This window comes from Muscardinus avellanarius, assembly GCF_963383645.1.
Source record: "Muscardinus avellanarius genome assembly, chromosome: 18".
NCBI classification, from domain to species: Eukaryota; Metazoa; Chordata; class Mammalia; order Rodentia; family Gliridae; genus Muscardinus; species Muscardinus avellanarius.
This window is the reverse complement of record NC_137804.1, coordinates 39139303-39161709: the sequence shown is the minus strand read 5'-3', so window position 1 is coordinate 39161709 and position 22407 is coordinate 39139303. Positions and strand designations below refer to the sequence as shown.

Genomic DNA, 22407 nt, shown 5'->3' with positions numbered 1-22407 from the left:
CAGGACGGGGCCATGGCTGGAGAGTGTCCTCGAGGCTGGGAGGTGGGTGGAGCTGAGTAGGGGCTGGTTGGAGTGAGGCACAGCAGCACCCCAGGGCCCCCAGGCACTTTACCCGGGGACTGTGGGCTCCCGTTCCCCTCCCCATCTCACTCGACTCCCCAAGAAGTCAGGCCCCAAGAGACACCGCCCATGTGGGGTCCCTGGGCTCCAGGCTCATGCAGAGGAAGTGTCTGGCTGATTCCAAAGGTGAGCAGGTGGCCAGGGTGGAGTGGACCCGACCTGACCCAGCCTCCAGCTCGGCCTCACCTGCCTCTCTTTGCTGCTGGGATGGACCACGCTCGGCCTCTGTCTCCGTGTGTAACCAGGGCCCTGCCCCGGGACCACTGTTGGCCCCAGGCGGTGTGGGGAAGGACGTGGGTGCTCCCACTCATCTGTCTGCCAGCTTGGACACAGCGGGCAACGCTAAGGTGGGGCAGGCTCAGCACCCGGCCCCAGTCCCAGGGACAAGCTGAGGCCTGGCGTGCCCCCGGGAGGCCACGCTCCTTCCTACTCCCCACCTTGAACCTGCGATCCTCCTGTCTCAGCATCCCAAGTACAGGATTACAGGCGTGAGCCACTAGCCAGCTTCCCCTCTCTTTTCCTGTCTTTGATGAGGGTCTCAGGCCGGGGGGCTGAGGCCTCCAACCTCCACCCGCCCGGCCTCTTTACCGACCTCCACCCGCCCGGCCTCTTTACCGACCTCCACCCGCCTGGCCTCTTTACCGTCACAGGTCTCCTGGTGGCTGGTGATGGCCTCCACCTCCGTGTAGGTGCTGAATCCCGGCTTGCAGCGGCAGGCGGTGGCGTTGATGCATTGGGAGTTTGGGGGGCACCATGGGGCGCAGCCTGGGGGCGAGACCGCGGCAGGTGAGCCGGGCCAGGGGCTGGGGAGGGCCCTGGGTCCCCAGAGGAGGGGAGGGGCCCGCGGAGCCCTCCATGGCCTCTCCCCTCGGGGTGAGGGCGCTGAGGCCCTTCCTGGGCTCAGGGGCCACCCTGCCCTGGACTCACCGCCGGGGCTCTGGGTTCTGACTGCGAAGACACTGAGGGAGACGCAGAGAGCTGCGGAGAGAGCAGAGAGGGGGTCGGCAGGGCAAAGGGGGCACAGGCCCCACCCACTCTATTCCTGCAAGAGCGGGGACCAGCAGGCTGTCCTGCGGACTAGCCTCCACAGGTCTAGGGACTGGGGGTGGGGGATGAACCTGGGGCTGGAGCCTGGTCACCTCTGTCCAGGCCCTGCAACGCTGCAGGTGGCCTCACCACTCCTGCCTCAGTTTCCCCTTCTGTGGAATGGGCACGGTAATTGTACCCACTGGAGCAGCAGTGGAGTGAACCTAGTTTGCACATATGACATCTCCTTCATGTTTTGGGCAAATATAAAGGCCTAGTCCAGGTGCTCACCCTGTACCCTGGTGAAGAGTACCCTGCCCCTGGGCCGGGATGTAGCTCAGTGGCAAAGCACAGGTGTGGCGCGCTGGGTTCGATCCTCGGTCCCAAAAAGAAAAAAAAAACTTCTTTAAAAGAGTATCCCCCTACACACACACAGAAAGACACCCTGTGCTTGGCTGGAGCAGGCTGGTGTCGCCTCTTGCTGTTCCTCCTGCTCAGGGTCCCTCCCTGGCTCATCTTGGGGGCCGCGCCTCAATTCACCTGGAGCCTCAGACTTGGGGCCTCCCTGTAGTCACCAGAAAGAGTCAGGTCAGGAGACAGGTGGAGAGAAAGTAGAGATGAGAGAAAGAAGGAGGGAGGGAGGGAGGGTGAGGGAGGGAGAGAGGGAGGGAGAGAGAGAGATAGAAGCTAGGTATGGTGGTCCATGCCTGTAGTCCCAGTACTTGGGAAGCCGAGACAGGAAGATCCAAACTTCTTTGAGGTCAGCCTCCGCAGTCTGGTGAAGCCCGCCGTAACTTATGTAGCTCAGAGGTAGAATGACCCTGGGTACACACACACACACACACACACACACACACACACACACACGAGAGAGAGAGAGAGAGAGAGAGACAGACAGACAGACAGACAGACAGACAGACAGACAGACAGACAGACGGATGAAAGAAGAGAAGGTAAAGATGAGGAGAGGGTAGACATGAGGGATGAGACAGAGGTGAGGGAGAACAGGAGGAGAAAGGAGACAGCTAGAGAGAGAGATGGGGAAAAAGAGAGAGAGGTCAAAGATGGAGAGAGAATGAAGAGAGAAGAGAAAAAGAAACAGGGAGAGAAGGAGTTAAAGAAATAGAGAAACAGAGGGAGGCAGAAATTAAGACAGGGCTGAGAGAGGGGAACCAGGAGGGCACAGACGAGAGGCAGAGGCAGGAGGCGGGGAGCTCGGAGAGAGAGCATCCCCGTTCATTCATGACAGGGAGAAACTGAGGCCTGGTGCCAGAGAAAAAGATCAGGATGAAGCCAGGCGTGGTGGCGCACGCTTGTCATCCCAGCATTCGGGAGGCTGAGACCGGAGGTTCGCGGTTCGTGGACAGCCTCAGCTACTTAGTGAAGCCCTCTGCAACTCAGTGAGACCCGATTTCAAAATAAAGAATAAAAAATAGGGCAGGGGGTGTAGCTCGGAGGTCGAATGCCCCTGGGTTCCATCTCCAGACCCGCAAAAAAATATATATATATCAGGATGAGTCCAGTGAGCAGAGGGACTGGGAGGGTAGCTCTGAGAGGTGGGTCCCCAGGTCCCCCGCCTGGGGAGGGCCACTGTGCACCCATCCCGTCTGCCCAGCCTGAAGTGCCAGGCCAGGCCGCCTCCATCCAGGGACCTGGGACTTCACCAAAAAAGAGCCAGAGGGGAGCTGCTGGGCCCCGAGGACCTGGGGTGGGCAGTCCTCATGCCTCCTGCTAGGCACTCCCAGACTTGCCAGTGTCTTTTTTGTGTGTGTGTGTGTGGATCTGGGGATGGAGCCCAGAGGCTTTTCCACCTCCGGGCTACACTCTCAGACCTATTTTATATTTTATTTGCTGAGAGCCTCACTAAGTAGCCGAGGCTGGCTTTGAACCCATGCGATCCTCCTGTCTCAGCCTCCCAAGCTCAGGGATTATAAGCGTGCGCCACCACGCCCGGCTGCCAGTGTGTGTGTGTGTGTGTGTGTGTGTGTGTGTGTGTGTGTGTGTGGTTGGTACTGGGGACTGAACCCAGGGGCGTTCTAGCTTTGAGCTACACCTCCAGACCTTTTTTAGTTTTTGTTTTGAATCAGGGTCTGGCTAAGTAGCCATGAGTCTCATCAAATTCCTGAGGCTGGCCTCCTGTCTCAGCCTCCCAAGTACTGGGATGATAGGCATGTTCCACCGAGGCAGCTTCACTAATATTTTCCTCAGACAGAAATGAGTAATTGTCATCACAATAATAAAATATCACTTACTTAATTCTTACCATGCACTGAGAAAGGCAGGCCTCAGTGCCCAGCTGTCCCCACCCAGCGGGCTCTGCAGGACTCCTGCTCTTGCTCCCCAGCGCAGGGGGCACCGAGCTGCCACCCGCCCCCGAGGATGGCACAGCCGGCCCCTCAGGTCCCCAAACCACTTCTCTCTGTTGCTGATAACAGAGCCACCGTGGGCGGGCGGGAAGGGAGGCCCCAAGGGGAGTCACCGACTGCCGAGTGAAACCCACAGCCTGAATCACTCTGATTTTCTGACTTTAGATCTTTACTGTTGTTAGTGCCACAACTCATAATAGCCAAAGGATGGAACCAACCCAGGAGTCCATCGACAGAGGAACAGGTATAAGGAATGTGCTCCATACACACAGTGAATGCTACTCAGCCATGAGGAAGAACACAATTGTCATCTGCAGGACAACGGATGGAACTGGAGGATATTACGCTAAATGTGATCAGCCAGTCTCAGAAAGTCAAGGGCCGAGTGTTTTCTCTCATTGTGGAAGCCAGAGAGAAAGAGAAAGCAGGGAACAAAAGAAGAGAGAGTTCTATGTCCGAACTACTTTTTTTTGGTACTGGGAATTGGACCCAGGGGCATTTCTCTCTGTCTCTGTCTTTTTGACACACACACACACACTCTCTCTCTCTCTCTCTCTCTCTCTCTCTCTCTCTCTCTCTCTCTCTCTCTCTCTCTGTCTTTCTCTCTGTCTCTCTTTCTGTCTCTCTCTGTCTCTCTGTGTGTCTCTGTCTCTCTCTTGCAGGTCTGGGGATGGAATCCAGGGGCATTCTACCTCCAAGCTATTTTATTTTTTTAACAGGGTCTTGCTAATCTCCCAAGGCTGTCCTCCAAACTGTGCTCCTCCTGTCTCAGGCTCCTAGTACTGGGATTCCAGGAGTGCACCATGGCACCCGGCATGTCCACATCAACTCTTCTCTGGGCACCTTGCTTGTAACCTACCCTGGAGATTTTGGACTTTCCGTTCTCCACAAGTGCACAAGCCATGTCCTTAATCTAACTGTCTTCCTCTCTCTGTATGCACGTCCTGTGGGGTTTGTTTCTCTGGAGAACCCTGAGGAGCACAGGTAGTATGATGACAACTCCCTCTTCAGTCCTAAGGTCTGCCCTAGGAAAGAAGTTTCTAGGATTAATTTTCTCCTTTGAGGATGTAGGAGAATAAGAGCCAGTATCCTTTAAAATACCTTAGCTGGGCATGGTGGTGCACGCCTGTCATTCTAGTACTTGGAAGGCTGAGATAGGAGGATTGCAGGTTCGAGGCCAGCCTCAGAAATTTAGCTAGGTTCTCAGCAACTGAGTGAGACCCTGTTTCCAAATAAAAAATAAAATAAGACTGGGGGTGTATCTCAGAGGTGGAACATTCCTGGGGTTCCATTCCAAATAATATATATATATATTATTATTATTATATATAGTATATATATTATTATATAATATATATTATAGTATAGTATAGTATATATATTATTAATATATATATTATAGTATTATAGCATATATTATATATATTAATAATATATATTATAGTATATTATAGTATATATATTATTATATACATAATAATATATATTATATATATAATATATATATATAGTGGGAAAACAAGACAGAAACCAAGCAGAGGGAAGGCTGGGCAGACTTTCAGCATGGAAACAGTGCCTCGCTGTCCTGTCCGCCACCACTGCCAGAATTCCACTTACCTGGCAGCACTCGTAGACAGCCGTCTCTCATGGCGCAGGGATGAGCAAGCCCAGCGATGCAGGGCTTTCAGTTCTGGTCTGGGTGAGTTAAAGATGCTTCCGGTTTTAAATCTGTCTTGTGACACACATGAGTAGGTTTAGGAAGCCACGGGTGCAGGGGTTTCCTCACCCAGTCGGTCCTGTCGTCATTTGTCAGGAACTCACGAGTCCCTTGTCGAATATTTGCTTAGTATTTGCAGTAATTATACTGAAAACCTTGGGGGCAAGTATTAAATCTTTTATTTATTTATTTATTTATTTATTTATTTATTTATTTATTTATTTTGGTGGTAGTGGGGTTCCTGGGAGTGTGGGAGTGTACCTCCGGGCTACACTCCCAGACCTATTTTTACATTTTTATTTGGGAACAGGGTCTCTTAAGCCAGCACGGCTGGCTTCAAACCTGCGAGATTCTCCTGTCTCCACCTCCCAAGCGTGGGGTTTACAAGCATGCGCCACCACGCCTGGCTTAAATCTTTTAATTTAATTTTATTTTTTTGTGGTACTGGAGATTGAACCCAGAGGCGTCCATCTCTGAGTACACCCCCAGTCCTATTCTATTTTTTCATTTGGGAACAGGGTCTTGCTAAGTTGTTGAGGGCCTTGCTAAGTTGCTAAGGCTGGCCTTAGATCTGTGATCCTCCTGTCTCAGCCTCCCAAGTACTGAGATGACAGGTGTGCACCACAGAGCCCAGTTACTATTAAGTTTTTTAATAATAGAATATGAAGCCAGGTGTGGTGGCGCACGCTTGTAATCCCAGCATTCGGGAGGCAGAGACTGGAGGATCGCGGTTCACAGCCTCAGCTGCTTAGTGAGGCACTTTGCACAATTTCAAAAATAAAAGGAGTAAAAAATAGGGCTGGGGGTATAGCTTGGAGGTAAAATGCCCCTGGATTCTATTTCCAGTACCGCAAAAAAAAAAAAAGAATATATAATACTATGTCTTACAAGACCTCTCAAATATAAAGAATCATTCTATTGATCTTTTGATTTTTTTGTAAGAACATTGGTTTACAATGAATAAACTTACTTACATAATTTCAAGGTTTTTTTTATTTTTGGTGGTACTGGGGTTCCTGGGAGTGTGGCTGGGCTACACTCCCAGACCTATTTTATACTTTTTATTTGGAAACAGGGTCTCTTAAGCCAGCGAGGCTGGCTTCGAACCTGTGCGATCCTCCTGTCTCTGCCTCCCAGACAGATTACAAGCGTGTGCCACCACGCCCAGCTTTAAGTTTTTATTTTGAACTATAGATTGATTCATTGGAAGTTGTGAAATAGCACAAAGAAGTCCTGTGTAGCCTTCACCCAGTCTCTGTAAAAATCACTCCTTAGAATTAAAGTCAGAATACTAGAGTGATACATGTCTATCTTTGTTATAGCAGCACAGCTGACACTGTCTCAGTTATGGAACTAGCCTAGGTGTTCATCAAGAGATAAAGAAAATGTGATATATATCTACACAATGGGATTTTACTCAGCTATAAAGAAGGACAGACTCAATGTCATTTGCAGGAAAATGGATAAACTAGAGAACATTATGGCAAGTGACATCAGCCATCTCAGAAAGTCAAGGGTTGTATGTTTTTTCTCATTTGCGGAAGCTGGAGAGAAAATAGGAAACCAAAGAGACTTTATGTAAATGAGGAGAGAGAGAGAGAGCAGGAGAAAAGGGGAAGGAGGTTGGGGAGGGAGGGGGAGGGGAAGAGAAGAGCTGAGGAGGGGAAGGGTTCAGATAATGCTCTGGCATATAGGAAGGTACCATGACCAATGTCACTCACGTGTACGGCGAGAGGAGAAGATGGACCCAGATCTGTGTGCATGTTTGTCTGTATCACTTTGATTCGCATTATGATATATATTTATGATGCACCAGTAGAAATACTTTAAAAGCTGGGTGTAGTGGTGCACACCTATAAGACCAGTACTTGGGAGGCTGAGACAGGAGGATCACAGGTTCAAAGCTAGCCTCAGCAACTTAGTGAGACCTTATTTGAAAACAAAATAAAAACTTTAAAAAAGGTCTGGAGGTATACCTTGGAGGTAGAAAAGTCCTGGATTCAATCCTCAGTGCCAAAAAAGAGTATCAAAAAGATTCCTTTTTTTTTTTTTTTTTGCGGATCCTGGGATGGAACCCAGGGACATTCAACCTCCAAGCTACACCCCCTGCCCTATTTTTTATTCTTTATTTTGAAACAGGGTCTCACTGAGTTGCAGAGGGCTTCACTAAGTAGCTGAGGCTGTCTGTGAACCGCAATCCTCTGGTCTCAGCCTCCCGAATTCTGGGATTACAAGCGTGCGCCACCACGCCCAGCTAAAAAGATGACCTTTTACCTAACAATACTTCACTGTCAAGACCAAGAAATTGGTTTAACGCATATGTATAGTTCCGTGGCATTTATGTGTAGATTGCTGTAATTTTTACCGTGTTCAAGACACATCAGTGTCCCAGCACCACAGAGATCATCTTACATTACTCCAGTGTCGCTCCTCTTGGCAGGGGAAGTGATAGACTGGTTAGGGTTAGACGGTTCCCCGAGAAAGCTCCAGCCCAAGGCTGAGAGCCCCAGCCCAAGGCCAAGCCTAGACCCCTATCCTTGCCCCCATACTCAGCTTTGGTTTCCTGGAAAGGTCCAGCCCCTTCCCAGAAATCAGCAAACAGTCACACACCATTTCTGTCAACCAATGAGTTTAAAGGCCATACAACCCTCCAATGGGATGCAACATCTGGCCCTGTCAGCCAATGGGAAAGTGCCAACTCAGCCTAAAACTGTATCTAACCCCAAGCACGGGCCACATTCTCTCTCTCTCTCTCTCTCTCTCTCTCTCTCTCTCTCTCTCTCTCCCCTCCTCCCTCCCTCCCTCCTCCCCCCCCCTCTCTCACTGCTCCTTTGGACCCCGCTGCCTGAATAAGTCTCTTGGCTGTATGGTTATCTCTGGTGTAGTGTTTTGCTCTTCAGGAAGTCAGCTTGTGACCGTGAAGCTTCACAATATGGAGCTGGGCCATGTGAGGCCACAGTCCAGCTCTACCGCTCACAAGCTCTCTGATCTTTAAGAAAACGATCCCATCTCACTCGAGTTAAAATGACAACCACCAAGAATACAAACCATAGTAAATGCTGGCAAGGATGTAGGAAAATAGAAATCCTAATACACTGTTGGCGGGACTATAAATTAGTACAACCACTATAAGCCCAGTATGGAGGTTCCTCAAAAGACTAGGGATGGGACCACCGTATGACCCAACCATACCACTCTTTGGTGTCTTTGCAACGGAATCCAAATCAGAATACTATCGTGATACTGAGATGGCAGTTAAATAGTTAAGTAACAATTGCTGCAGAAAATGACTAAAAGGCCTTACCTAAGGGCTATTTTCAATCCCCTGACCCAAGGACTAAAAACAGGATGTCCTTGGTGGTCTGGTGGTCCCTCCCTGACCAGGTCAGGATGACATTCTGTGGGCTAGCAGTTATGGTAATATTCTGGAAAGTTAAGAAAAATATGTCAAAATATAGACCCCAGCCTTGAGACAGTTGCCCAGAGACATAGTAACCAATCCCCCATGGACAGCTAATGCTATAGGTCTTCTAAGCCAATCACAGTAAACGCCATGAGAACTGTCCAATCAATAGAGGCTCTGTCTAAAAGGGTATAAAAATGGAAACCAAATTGTGCTTGGGGTCCCCGTACTGAACCGCTGTGTCGGTTTATGTCGGGCACCCAAGCTTAAGCTTGAATAAAGGCTCTCTGCTTTTTACATACGGTGACAGTCTCCCTGGTGGTCTCCCTGGGACAAAGGAACTGGGCATAACAATACATGCGTACCCAGGTTGCTAGCAGCACAATTCGCAATAGCCAAATTAGAAAACCAGCCTCGGTGTCCGGCACCAGATAAATGCAGAAAGAGAATGTGGTGTCTCCACACAATGCCACTTTACTTAGCCGTAATGGAACTAGAAAATAAGATGCTAAGTGATATCGGCCAGTCTCAGAAAGTCAAGGGTTGTATGTTTTCACTCATATGTGGGAGCAAAAGAGAAAACGGAAGCAAAAGGGACTCTAGATAATTGAGGAGAGAGAGCAGGAGAACAAGGGGAGGGGGTTTGGGAAGGGAAAAGGAAGAACGGACGAAGGTAAAGAAACGCTGTGTCCATCTATGAAGGGCCACCAGCCGTTCACTGACACACAGTGAGGGCCTGAGTGTCGGGGGAAGCACATCTGGGCCCGGGCACATGCACTGTATGTTCGTGTCACTTTGAGCCTCACTATAAGCTGTAACTACAATGCACCAATAAAGTATAAAAGAAAAACTAGACTGGAGAACCCTTATAAGTCGCTACACTCAGGGAAATGCCCGTAAAAAGATCTGAACATATCTCTTTGAATTATCAAGCATTTAAAAAATACATGCCTATGGAACCAGCCAAGATGTCCATCAACAGATGAATGGATTACAAAACTGTGGGATATGTACACAAAGGAATTTTACTCAGCCATTAAAAAAAAAATCAGTTACATCATTTTCAGGGAAATGGATGGAACTGGGGGGCATTATGCTAAGTAAGATTAGTCAGTCACAAAAAATAAGAAATCAGATGCTTTCCCTAATATGTAAGAGCTAGGGAGAAATGGGTCATAGGAGGAACTCTAGATGAAAAAGGAAATCCTATGGAGGAGTAAACAAGACAGCCTAAAGGAGGGCATGAGAGGGGGGAATAAGGACATTCTCTAAAACACAAAAGTACTTAAACATATCAAACTCAAGCAAGGGAAGGAGGGACAGGGAGGGAATGGGGTGGGAATTGAGTAGGGGCAAAATGGGTGATGTGTACATGTGTACATGTATGTCCACACAAGTTTTTTACCCCAATATTATGTATGAATATAATGCACCAATAAAAAATTAAAAATAAAATAAAAATACATGCTAGTTCTTCATGTGGGTCATAAGCATGGTATTTTTTTTTTATCAGTTTGGAAAAAGGATCATAGAGCCAAGGATTGTAGCACTCATGGTTTTGTGAGGAGGGATCACAGTTACCCCCCTTGTGGAAGACAAGAATAGCACCGGTTCTCTGGAGAAATCGGGGCTGTGTCACCAACACAAACAGAACTGTCGTACTCATGGGACAAGACGGGTTCATCAGTCTTAGACTTTGGAGAAAGATCTGGGATAAGGGGTTAGGAGGCTAGGTCTCTGGAGGCCAAAAGAGTTCATGGAGAAGTAATAATAAAGCCTGAGTCCCCCTGGCATTGAACCTCTTGTCTTGGGAACAGAGAATCAACAAGACAAATTGCTTTTGGTGTGGAGCTGCGTCCCCAGGGCAGTGATGGCTCAGGGCTGGTAAAGCAAGAGTCAATGAGTCTCCTGAGCAGACACAGCTGCACTTAGCTCCCCGCCTGCATCCCCAGTGCATGCAGTCTCCTTGGTCTGGGTGGGACGTGGCTGTTGTCATCGTCCAGTCCTGCATCTGGCTTGAGTCAGGAGGTTCCTGATTCCTCCCAGCTGTCTCCTCTGGCAACACAGATCCTGTCTCCAGCATTGACCATCCGGGGAGGAGCGAGGGCTTCTACGAGGGCTTTCCATTAAGAAAACCATCCAGGTGAGTCTGAGAACCAGGCAGGTGCTGGAAAAGCTTCCCAGAGGCTGGAAGCAGAGGACATATACCTGAGGTCACCAGAGAGCCTGGCCAGCCTGGTTCTGAGCCCAGAGCCGGCGGTGGGTGTTTGCAGGGTGCCCTGGAGTCGCTGCCCTGTTTATTTAGCTTCTCAAAAGAGAATTTCTCTCCGGATCCCGCCCCACTTCCCCCACCATGTTATTGAAATTAGCATTGATAGTTTCTTACAAACAATGCTAGATTTGATGTTTCTTGATGTTCCTTTAAAACATATTGTTAACTGTCTTATGGAGGGGACTCATTAAAGGGGAGTAAATTCGTACACAGATGCAGGAATTTGCACCTATAGAAGAGCTGCCAGAGCATTTCTGCAGGGTAGCATTGCATAATTGTGTCTTGTTTCTTACTCCTGTTTTTGGTAGTCACGACAACCACATGGGGCCACAGAATGACACATGGATTATAGAATTTCTCCTTCTGGGATTCTCAGAGGACCCGAAGCTGCAGCCCCTCGTCTTTGGGCTTTTCCTCTCCATGTACCTGGTCACGGTGCTGGGGAACCTGCTCATCATCCTGGCCATCGTCTCAGACGCCCACCTGCACACACCCATGTACTTCTTCCTCTCCAACCTGTCCTTTGTGGACATCTGCTTCACCTCCACCACCGTCCCAAAGATGCTGGTCAACATCCAGACGCACAGCCAGGCCATCACCTATGCAGGCTGCATCGCCCAGATGCAGCTTTTTGTGCTCTTTTCAGGTTTAGACATCCTTCTGCTGACCACAATGGCCTATGACCGCTTTGTGGCCATCTGTCACCCCCTGTACTACATGGTCATCATGAGCCCCCGGCTCTGTGTGCAGCTGGTGCTGGTGTCCTGGATCACGAATGTCCTGCATTCCATGTTACAAAGCTTAACTGTGTTGCAACTGTCCTTCTGCACAGACTTAGAAATCCCCCACTTCTTCTGTGAACTGAACCAGGTGGTCCACCGCGCCTGTTCTGACACCTTCCTCAGTGATGTGGTGATGTATATTGCGGCTGTGTTGCTGGGTGGTGGCCCCCTGGCCGGCATCCTCTACTCTTACTCCAGGATAGTTTCCTCCATCTGTGCAATCTCCTCGGCTCAGGGCAAGTACAAAGCCTTTTCCACCTGCGCCTCTCACCTCTCCGTGGTCTCCTTGTTCTACTGCACGGGCCTGGGTGTGTACCTGAGTTCTGCTGTGACCCAAAACTCTCGCTCCACGGCCACAGCCTCGGTGATGTACAGCGTGGTCACCCCCATGCTGAACCCCTTCATCTACAGCCTGAGGAACGAGGACGTCAAGAGCGCTCTGGGAAGACTCCTGGGGAGAGAAGCTCTGGGGACATCCGTGGTACTGAGACTGAAGATGCGCCCGTGACTTGGGGCTCAGAGCCTCAGAGCCAGAAACAGGGATTCTGCCCTCAGAGGCCGGGGAGAGCCTCTCTTCCTATTTAATTCCTGGAGTTTCCTTTTCTTTCATTTCAATTTCTGACTACAATGTACTTGCATGACTCACTCTGTGACTTTCTGCTCCTGTAACACCTGGTTCTCTGCATGGTCTCATTTTCCAGCTTTGCCAAAGTTATTTCCATCTTGGAATCAGAAAGACTTGGAAATTTTAATTTATCCATAGAACATATTTTGGGGGATAGCTTCTTCTCAAATGATACATATATCATACCAAATAAGTTTTTTTTTTGTTTGACTAAAAATAATCATAAGTTTTACTCCTGCAACGAAAGACTGTCTTAAAAAAAAAAAACTCAGAGCCTTTAGATACATTTTTTGGTGGTACTGGAGGTTGAATCCAGGGGCCTTCCACCTCTGAGCTGACCCCACCCCTACTTTATTGTTTATTTTGAAACCGAGTCTCAAGGTTGATGACAGTCTTGCTAACGTGCTGAGGCTGGCCTCCAACTTGTGCTCTCCTGTGGAGCCCCTCAAGTACTGGGATTACAGGTGTGCACAGTGGCGCCTGGCTTAGATAATTTTGTAGGGGTGGAAAGGCAAGGCTGCAGTTTTTATCTGTGTTTTTTTTTTATCACCACATGAGTCTCTCCCTTCACTTCCCTTCCTGATCATGTCTCTTGTGACCCATGTGGGTTCTTTATTCTCACCTTTACAATCTGAGCTGTTCCAACCTGGGGTCCAAGGTGCCTCGCAGAGCCATGAGCCAAACAGGCCCTTTGGTGATTACTCCACCCTTTCCCCTAGGTGGGTATTTTTATATTCTAGACACAAAATTTGAAATGCTAAGAAGATATAAATGGTCAGGTTCTGGGAAGGGAGGATGGTGCATATAACTTTAAAAGTTTCACACTTTGGCGCAGCGTGATGGCGCACACCTGTAATCCCAGGACTTGGAGATGGAAACAGGAAGATCACGGGTTTGAGGCCAGCCTCAGCAATTTGTCAAGACCCTCAGCAACCTAGTGAGACCCTGCTTCAAAGTGAGAAACAAAAAGGGCTGGAGGTGGAGCTCAGAAGTAGATTGCTCCTGAGCTCAATCCCCAGCGCCACAAGAACAACAAAAAAGGCCCACACTTCAGCTCTTTGATGGAATGATCCTGTATTTTATTTTTGATTGGCATGTAATCTTATACATATTAATTGATTTGGGGTGATATTTCAACACATATTTCAACATATAGCAATAAAATCCAGCCTCCCTTTATCTACCTCCTCTTCCCAATTTCCAGAAATCACATTTCTACATTCAGGTTGATTTATAAAAAAACAAAACTTCAACATAGGAGGGAGAAAGTATAAGACTTGTCTTTCTACATCTGGCTTATTGCACCTAACAGAATGTCCTCCCTTCATTCCAGGTTGCCACAAAAGAGAATATCATTTTCTTCATGGCTGAATAGTATTCCGTGGTGTACATAGCCCACAGTTTCTTTATGCGCTCATCTGCTGAAGGGCACTAAGTTGACTCCATCTCAGCTGTTGTGAATACTCAGTGCACACAGGCATTCCGGTATCCCTGTGGCCCGCTGATTTAATTTCTTTCTTATCTGGATGAATATCCTCATTGTGATAATTCACTATAACTTTGCCTGATATTATCATCTTGGAAGCTGAATCAAGTCCACATGGGTCCCTCTGTGTCCTTTCTCGCTCTTACATGTTCACCTGTGAGTATCTCAAAATAAAAGCCCAATTCAAAACCATGAATTAAAAAAGTAAAAGTTCCCTGAGCAAGGTGTCTGTCAGCAGTTCAGATTCCGACCTGCGTTCCTTTTTTTTTTTTTTTTTTTTTTTGTGGTACTGGGGTTTGGAAGCCCTTCTACCTCCAGGCTACACTCCCAGACCTATTTTATGTTTTTATTTGGAAACAGGGTCTCTTAAAGCCAGCGAGGCTGACTTTGAACCAGCACGATCCTCCTGTCTCCGCCTCCCAAGTACGGGGATTACAAGCGTGTGCCACCACACCCAGCCCTCTTCCTCTTGGACTCCTATTTCCCTTTCACCCCTACATGGCTGTGTGCTACCAGAGTGGATCCTGGCTCCACGTTACTGCCTGCAGTTTCTTCTAATGCAAGCAGGTACCTTAAAGAGACTGTAGATGTGCCGGGACTGCCAGTGCCTCTACGTCATCCTAGGGGAGCTGGGACCCTCAGGTGCACAGCAGCCTGTGATAAAGCAGGTTTTCAGAGCAATGCAAAACGTGAGTGGGATAATCAGAAAAGCATGATAAGAATCGCTGTGCTCACCTTGAGTTGTTAACCCATCGACCGCAAGAGGCCAGGGAGACAAGACAGATGGATGTGTGGCCTAGAAATGTGACTTTCTCACAAGTGAACACCTTCTACCTCTTCCCTGCTGTGCAAACATGGAAATTCCATCCTTATTTACTTACTTTGTGATCTCCCCCAAACCCTGGGCCTCCGTTATTCAGCCCATGCCATCAATTACACAGCAGCACCTTTAGTTTCTATCATCTTTTGTGTTTACCGTCTTCCTGGGGTCCTCTTCTCTCATTCTCATATTTTCTCCTCCATCCCGAGAACCTGATCATCCAGGGGCAGGCACAAAGCCTTTTCCACTGAGGGCCTCGTTGTTTGGAGGTCTCCTTGTTCGTGGCACTGGCTGTAGTCGTCAGCTTCCTGTTACTGCATTGAGATACCTGAGATAATCAACTTATGAAGACAGAAGGTTTACGGTGGCTGGGTTTTGTAGGTTCTAGCTCATGATGAGTTGGTGCAGTGACTTTGGGCCTGCGGCAAGACGCCCCTCATGAGGGGTGGGGAGCACCGGGGAAGCAAAGTGCTCACCTCATGGCCGGGAACAAAAAGAAAGCAGAGACTGGGGTTCCACGCTCCCTTCCAAGGGCACGACCCAGTGATCTGCCACAGGCCCCACTTGTGAAAGTTTCCGCCATTTCCCAGCAGGGCCAAGCTGGGGACCGAGCCCTTCACGCATAGGCCATGGGGGGACATTTAGGATCCAACCTGTAGCACAGGCCTTGGGGTCTGTTCAGTTCTGCCGCCACGCTGTCCTTGGAGATGAATCTGATGACCTTCGTCTTATATGCCATGGTCACCCCCATACTGAGGAGCAGGGACACCTGGGGTCCTGGGGAGAATTCTCAGCAACATGGTGTCTCTCGGTGAAGGGACTTTTGCAAGACCCTCATGAGTGACCCTGAGTACCATACTGAGAACGAGGGAGCTGGCCTCCTCCTAACATCTGACTACTTCTGCATTTACATCTCAAATCTTATTTATTTATTTATTTATTTATTTATTTATTTATTTATTTATCAGTAGTTGGGATTGAACCCCGGGGCATTCTACCTCTGAGCAATAATTCCAGCCCTTTTTATTTTGTTTTTATTGCTGTATTTATTCATTTATTTAGTACTAGGGATTGAACTCAGGGACTTATTACCCTCAAGCAACACCCAGTCCTTTTTATTGTTTATTTTGAAACAGGGTCTTAAGAAGGTTGTTGAGGTCCTCACTACCTTGCTGAAGCTGGACTTGAACCTGTGATCCTGTCTCAGCCTCCCAAGTGTTGGGATTATAGACACGTGCCACCATGCCTGGTGGTCTTTACATCTATAAAGTACCCGTTAGGGAAAGGGTTGCATTTTCTTAGCCTAGGCTATTGAGATAGAAGCAAGGGGCAAAGAGGAGTATTTCCTTGGTTTAGGAGGAACATGACCTCTTAGAATGGCATTTCTTTTCTTCCTTTCCTTTTCTCTTTCTTTCTTTCTCTCTTTCTGTACTGGGGATGGGACCAAGGGGCATTCTACCTTCAAGCTATACCCACAGCCCTATTTTTTATTCTTTATTTTGAAACAGGGTCTCACTAAGTTGCAAAGGGCCTCACTAAGCAGCTGAAACTGTCCTCAGAATGGGCGATCCTGCTGTCTCAGCCTCCTGAATGCTGGGATTACAAGCGCGCATCACCACACCTGGCTTTGGAGTGACATTTCTATAGCTGTGCACTGAACACATACTGACACAGTCAGACTTCTTTATCCATGGGTTCAATGCAGCTCAGATAAAAAATCTCAAAAAATTTGCATCAAGCTCTGCCGAGACTGCCTGCTGCCTCGGCATCTATGTGTTGAGACCCCACTCCACATAGCCAATCAGCAACAAGCCCCGAGAAGGAGGTGTTGTCTCTGGCCAAAGTACCCCCCACTTTTAGATACCCTTCATGACTATTATTTTCTTGGTAATGATTCCTTTTAACTCTCTACACGAATTGCTCCGGTGATGTGAGATCAGGACTACGAAAGAAATTGAGTCCGTGGAAATAAATTCTCTAAAAATTTGTCTAAACGCCCTTGGCTCTGCTCAATAGTAATGAAAAAACTGGCCAGAACTCAGATGCTGTGGTCAGCATTCCAGCTGCAGCAATCACAAATGGTCTCCGACCCTCATTCCTATCACTAACTTAGGTTAAGCCATTAACTCCAGTAAGGTAGCTCAGTTTAAGGTAACTCTGTTTACCCTTGAGATCCTGCCTAGAGACAGAGAAGATAAAACTTTGTGTCTGACTTCGAAGCAATTTAGTTGATGAACAACTTAGTTGCCCAAATACAATAGAGCCAAGGAAAAAGATTGTTGACTTTTACGCCCAGTATGAGCATTCCCGGAGACAGAGAGACTGGCCGCATGGTTAGGAATGAATATGACAAAATAAAGGACAGACATTCTAAATATATATGTATGAAGGAAAGGAAATACCATAAGAGTAAGAAAAGCATTTTTGCATGGAGAAGAGCTTATCATAAGAACGTCCCAACTGGGAAAGAAAGGAATTAGAAAGCTAGAAGCAGGTTGCAGAGGGTTTGTGACAGGGAAATGGATTATTAAAGATGAATAGGCTTTTAATAGGCTTGTTGTCTAAAGAAGAGTGTTTAGCAGTTAAGGAAATACATCTGACAATTAAATCCAAGAACTTTGTGGTGTTGCTTGTGGTATTTTGTCTGCCAGACTGTGTTGTGAGTTTGCTTAAGCTTTCAGATTTAGAAGGTAAGATGCCAACACCTGAAGAAACCCTATCACATTCACCTGAATCACCACGTCTCCCCACACTTGCTATATGAACTGAGCCCAAAAGATGGAAAGTTCCAAGAAAGTTAAAGAAGATTCCCCGAGAAGCCTCCAAGCCTTGGGCGTGCCTGTCTCTTCTGGGAGGTCGCCCTTTGGAACTGCTTATCTGGGAAAGAATCCAGAGTTAATCTCTCGAAGGCCAACAGCCAGCTGAAGGTCTAGTTTTATTACCTTTGTTTACATGTCATTCATTATTATTTCACAGTGATTGCATTCACTCCCTTTTCTCTTATTATTAACTTTACTGGTGAAGGGTATAAATTTTGGGGGGTTTTTGTAATAAAGTGTCATTGGCTCAAGAAGCCTTTGTCCATGTCAGATTCTTTCTAGAGAGCGCCGTCACTAGGAACTCTTAGTTCCCAGAAGGGAAAGAATCGCTGCAGAGAAGAGGCTGAAGTACTTCACTCTAATCCTTCCCCATCTTTGCTGAGGTTTTCAACGCGTGGACTCGCGCCCCAACAGGACTGAGCCGGTCTGCGACAAAGCTGGGTATAATGGTGCACGTCTGTAATCCCAGTACTTGGGAGGCTGAGATAGGAGGATCACAGGTTCAAGGACAGTCTCAGCTACTTAGTGACATCCTGTTTTAAAACAAAATCCAATGTGCTGTGAGTATGGCTCAGAGGTAGAATGTCCTTGGTTTCTATCCCCAGCATCAAAACAAAATAGAATTGGACAGTGCAGAAGGAGGGGAGCCAGTGATGAGTGATACACCACAGTCACTGTCCAAGGATCCCCTCACAGCCTGCATGGTCAGGAAGAGTAGCTGAGACACCAATATTGAGTTGTGCAGGTACAAAGGGGTGATGGACGCAGAAGTGCCAATCTACAGCCCAGAGCTTCCTCTTGGAAATCTGATGGCGACCTCAGTGTCACGCGCTGTTTCCCATAGTGGGAGTACAACACACGCCTACCCCCTTTGATAAAAATAAAATGAAAATCACCCAGCATGATCTCTGTCATTTGAGAAGAAATTATTCTGAAGAAATGCATGTTGTCCCCTGAGCTAAGTGTGATTTCCAATCCACAACTGCAAATAACTTTGAGGAGCAACGTAAATGATAGACAGGACACTGTTTAAACATCAGAGAGAACAGAAAATGTAACAAGGTGAGTTATATACTTTATTCCTGTGTGTGTGTGTGTGTGTGTGTGTGTGTGTGTGTGTGTGTGTTTTACTGGAGCTTAAACCCAGGGGCATTCCATCTCTGAGCTACACCCCCTGCCCTTTTTATTTTTTTGTTTTTAAACAAGGTCTCACTAGGTTTATTAAAGTCTTGCTAAATTGCTGGGGCTGGCCTCAAACCTGCAATCCAGCCTTAGACTCCCAAGTACTGGGATTACAGGTGTGCACCACCATGCCCAGCTGAGTTACATAGACAAATTGGAATCAAAGAAACAGAAACTCTAGATAATAAATAGGAGGAATAGCCTGAAATTTGATCCAAATGTTGTAATTTCTTGCCCTGAAGTTTGGAACCCTGTGATTAAATGCACATTTTAAGGCCTAGGCTGGTGGGACCTTTTGGAGCTTCTCTCCCCAGGAGTCTTCCCAGAGCGCTCTTGACGTCCTCGTTCCTCAGGCTGTAGATGAAGGGGTTCAGCATGGGGGTGACCAGAGTATACATCACCGAGGCTGCTGCACTCGAGTGTGCGTTTTGCACCACAGCAGAACTCAGGTACACACCCAGGAGTGTGCCGTACAACAAGGAGACCACGCCGAGGTGAGAGGCGCAGGTGGAAAAGGCTTTGTACTTGCCCTGAACCGAGGAGATTGCACGGATGCAAGAAACTATCCTGGAGTAAGAGTAGAGGATGCCGGCCAGCGTCCCGCCACCCAGCAGCCCAGCTATAAAATACATCACCAGATCATTAGGAAAAGTGTCAGAACAGGCTAGTTGAACCACCTGATTGAGTTCACAGAAAAAGTGTGGGATTTCCACATCTGTGCAGAAGGACAGCCGCAGCACCATTAAGCTGTGTAACAGGGCATGCAGGACACTCAGGATCCAGCACACCAGAACCAGCGCATGCAGAGCCGGGGGCTCATGATGACCGTGTAGTGCATGGGGTGACAGATGGCCACGAAGCGGTCATAGGCCATCACTGCCAGGAGGAAGTTGTCCATCCCTACGAATAATGTAAAAAAGTACATCTGGGCGATGCAGCCTGCATAGGTGATGGCCTGGCTGTGCGTCTGGATGTTCACCAGCATCTTTGGGACGGTGGTGGAGGTGAAGCAGATGTCCACAAAGGACAGGTTGGAGAGGAAGAAGTACATGGGCGTGTGCAGGTGGGCGTCCAAGACGGTGGCCAGGATGATGAGCAGGTTCCCCAGCACCGTGACCAGGTACATGGAGAGGAAAAGCCCAAAGACGAGGGGCTGCAGCTCCGGGTCCTCTGAGAATCCCAGAAGGAGAAATTTGGACATGTGCGTCTCGTTTCTCAGTTTCATGTTCTATAAGGAGAAATATATCATGATTAATTTTTGCATCGGGTCCCTTTTAGGACATCCCTCTGCCATCTCTGATTTAGAGTTGGAATCCTTCTCCACCTTTTCTTATATATTGTATATTCTATAGGTTTTTTTCTGTGGTACTGAAGATGGAACCTAGGGGCATTCTACCTCTGAGCTACACCCCCAGCTCTATTTTTTATTCTTTATTTTGAGACATGGTCTCACTAATTTGCAGAGGGCCTCACTAAGTAGCTGAAGCTGTCCAAGAATCTTGATCCTCCCAAGTACTGGGTTTACAAGTGTGTGCTACTACCCCCAGCTATAATATATATATACATATATATACATATATATATATATATATATATATACACACACATACACACACACACATACACACACACACACACACATATATGTGTGTGTGTGTGTGTATGTGTGTGTGTGTGTGTGTGTGTGTGTGTGTGTGTGTGTGGTTTTGGGAATAGAACCCAGGGACATTCAACCTCCGAGCTACAAACCCTATCCCTATTTTTTATTCTTGATTTTGAAACCAGGTCTCACTGAGTTGCAGAGGGCCTCACTAAGTAGCTTAGGCTGTCCGTGATCCTCTGGTCTCAGCCTCCCAAATGATGGGATTACAAGCGTGCGCCACCACGCTCGGCTATATTCTATAATTTTAATGAGCAATTTGTGCCTTAAGGAAGCTCAGTTGAATTCCTAACATATTCCTGGGATCGTCTAGGCAGTGAGCAAGGCTCATGAACAAATAAAAAACAGTCCAGACATGGAGAGAGAATAGAAGCAGGTAAATTATCTTAACAATTAGAACTATAAGAGGATCCTTGGTGTTTTACCACAAAGAATGAGACATTCATAGGAGATAGCTCTGGACACCATACAATACATCACACATGTGCATTAAAACACCACACAGCACCCCACAAACATGTACGATGTTTTTTACAAAGAGCAAGAATAAAATACTTGCAAAAATGTTCTAACTAGTAGACTACAAAGGACATCATGATAAATGACTATGGAGATGGCTTTCTCTGAGAACAATGCAATTTAGATAAAATCAAACAACAAAATCAAATGAAATAAAAAATAAAAACAAGCCGGGTGTGGTGGCGCACGCTTGTAATCCCCGTGCTTGGGGGGCAAGACAGGAGGATCGCACAGGTTCAAAGCCAGCCATGCTGGCTTAAGAGACCCTTTTTCCAAAAGTAAAAATAGGTCTGGGAGTGTAGCCCGGAGGTAGAAGGGCTTCCAGGAACCCCAGTACCACCAAAAAAAAAAAAAGAGAGAGACTTCCGGGAAGATGGCGACGGAGGAAAGCGGCACTTACAAGTCCCGCTAACAATCCAACTCTACTACCACAAAACCAGCACCTTTCAGAGCCAGAAAACACCACCAGCAAAGAAATAAAAACGGTAAATACAAGGGACAGAGAAAAAGGGCTGGAAAAACAAAACACCGGGGAAAAAAACCAGCCCGAAGTGCCACGCCCGCACGGCGCGGAGTGGCCGGAGTGGCCAGAGCCGCAGCGCGGATTGGGGGGAGCCGTGGAGCAGAGTGGCCTGAGCAGCCGGAGCACCCAGAGCTGCCAGAGCCGCGTCGCGGAACAGCCGGAGCTGCCGGAGTGGCCAGACCCGCTGTGCAGAGCAGCCGGAGCCGCAGTTCAGAGCAGCCGAGCAGAGCGGCCAGAGCAGCCGAGTGGAGCTGCCAGAACAGCCGGAGCAGCCAGAGCCGCAGCGCGGATTGGCCGGAGCGGTGGCGCGGAGTGGCTGGAGCCGCGGAGCGGAGCGGCTAGAGCAGCCGGAGCAGAGCGGCCAGAACAGCTGAGCGGAGCAGCCAGAGCAGCCGAGCAGAGCGGCCAGAACAGCCAGAGCCGCGTCGCGGAAAGGCCGGAGCGGCCTAAGTAGCCAGACCCGCGGTGCAGAGGAGCCAGAGTCGCGGTGCAGAGCGGCCGGAGCAGCCGGAGCGGCCAGAGCCGTGGTGGAGAACAGCCAGAGCCGCGGCGCAGAGCGGCTGGAGTGGCGCGGCCCACATCTCCCCTAGCAGCACCAGGCTCCAGAGAGGAGGGAGACTCAAAACAGAGCTCATATCCAGAGAGGAGGTACTCTGGCCTCGCGGCCTAGGATGCAGAAGCAGTGTCTTACTGCTAGCGGCAGCGGCGAGTTCACCGCACGGCCCTAGACCAACCCACTCAACCAGCCACCAGGCGCCTGAGAGGAGGGGTGGATAGCAAGCCGAGGTGAGCAGGTGCTGAACAGCCGGGCGGCAGTCAGCAGTTTTCTTGGTGCAGGGAACATCTAAAGCTCCCAAGTGCCGGGCACAGCACAACTGGCAAGGACTCAGAGCGGAGTTCAAAACCAGAGAAGAAATACGCCGCATCACAGCCAAGGGCGTGGCAGTGGTGCCATATTGCCAGTGGCGGCAGCAGCGAATCCACCGAGTTCACTACAGCTCCATCAGCGCACTCAACAACCGTGAGTCAAATTGCGGCCCCTAGGGGAGAAATCCGAGTACTGCACTCCCAGGGACTTGCGCAGATA

At 48.4% G+C, this 22407-nt stretch overlaps 2 protein-coding genes and 1 pseudogene across 3 annotated transcripts in view; 1 reads left to right on the top strand and 2 right to left on the bottom strand.

Moving 5' to 3' along the window:
* The window catches only part of LOC308276572 (adhesion G protein-coupled receptor E2-like), a gene marked incomplete at both ends in the record, with an annotated part of 31884 nt that extends 26724 nt beyond the window's left edge, over positions 1-5160 (bottom strand). The window contains 5 exons of the mRNA XM_080715398.1: positions 307-462; positions 740-935; positions 1048-1098; positions 1156-1162; positions 5130-5160. Of these exons, the coding sequence (XP_080571524.1) occupies positions 307-462; positions 740-935; positions 1048-1098; positions 1156-1162; positions 5130-5160 (441 nt within the window). The remainder of the gene's footprint in view (positions 1-306; positions 463-739; positions 936-1047; positions 1099-1155; positions 1163-5129) is intronic.
* A 6065-nt stretch (positions 5161-11225) lies between these two features.
* Positions 11226-12194, top strand: LOC308276571 (olfactory receptor 7A17-like; the record flags this gene model as incomplete). Its single annotated transcript, XM_080715397.1, has 1 exon — positions 11226-12194. One exon carries the CDS (start codon positions 11226-11228, stop codon positions 12192-12194), a length of 969 nt encoding a protein of 322 aa, XP_080571523.1.
* Positions 12195-15233: 3039 nt separating this feature from the next.
* On the bottom strand, positions 15234-19843 carry LOC308276570 (olfactory receptor 7A10-like; annotated as a pseudogene). The gene is made up of 2 exons: positions 18911-19843; positions 15234-15394 (listed from the first exon to the last, which is right to left on the bottom strand). The product of its transcript is annotated as an olfactory receptor 7A10-like (transcript).
* Between the last annotated feature and the right edge of the window lie 2564 nt (positions 19844-22407).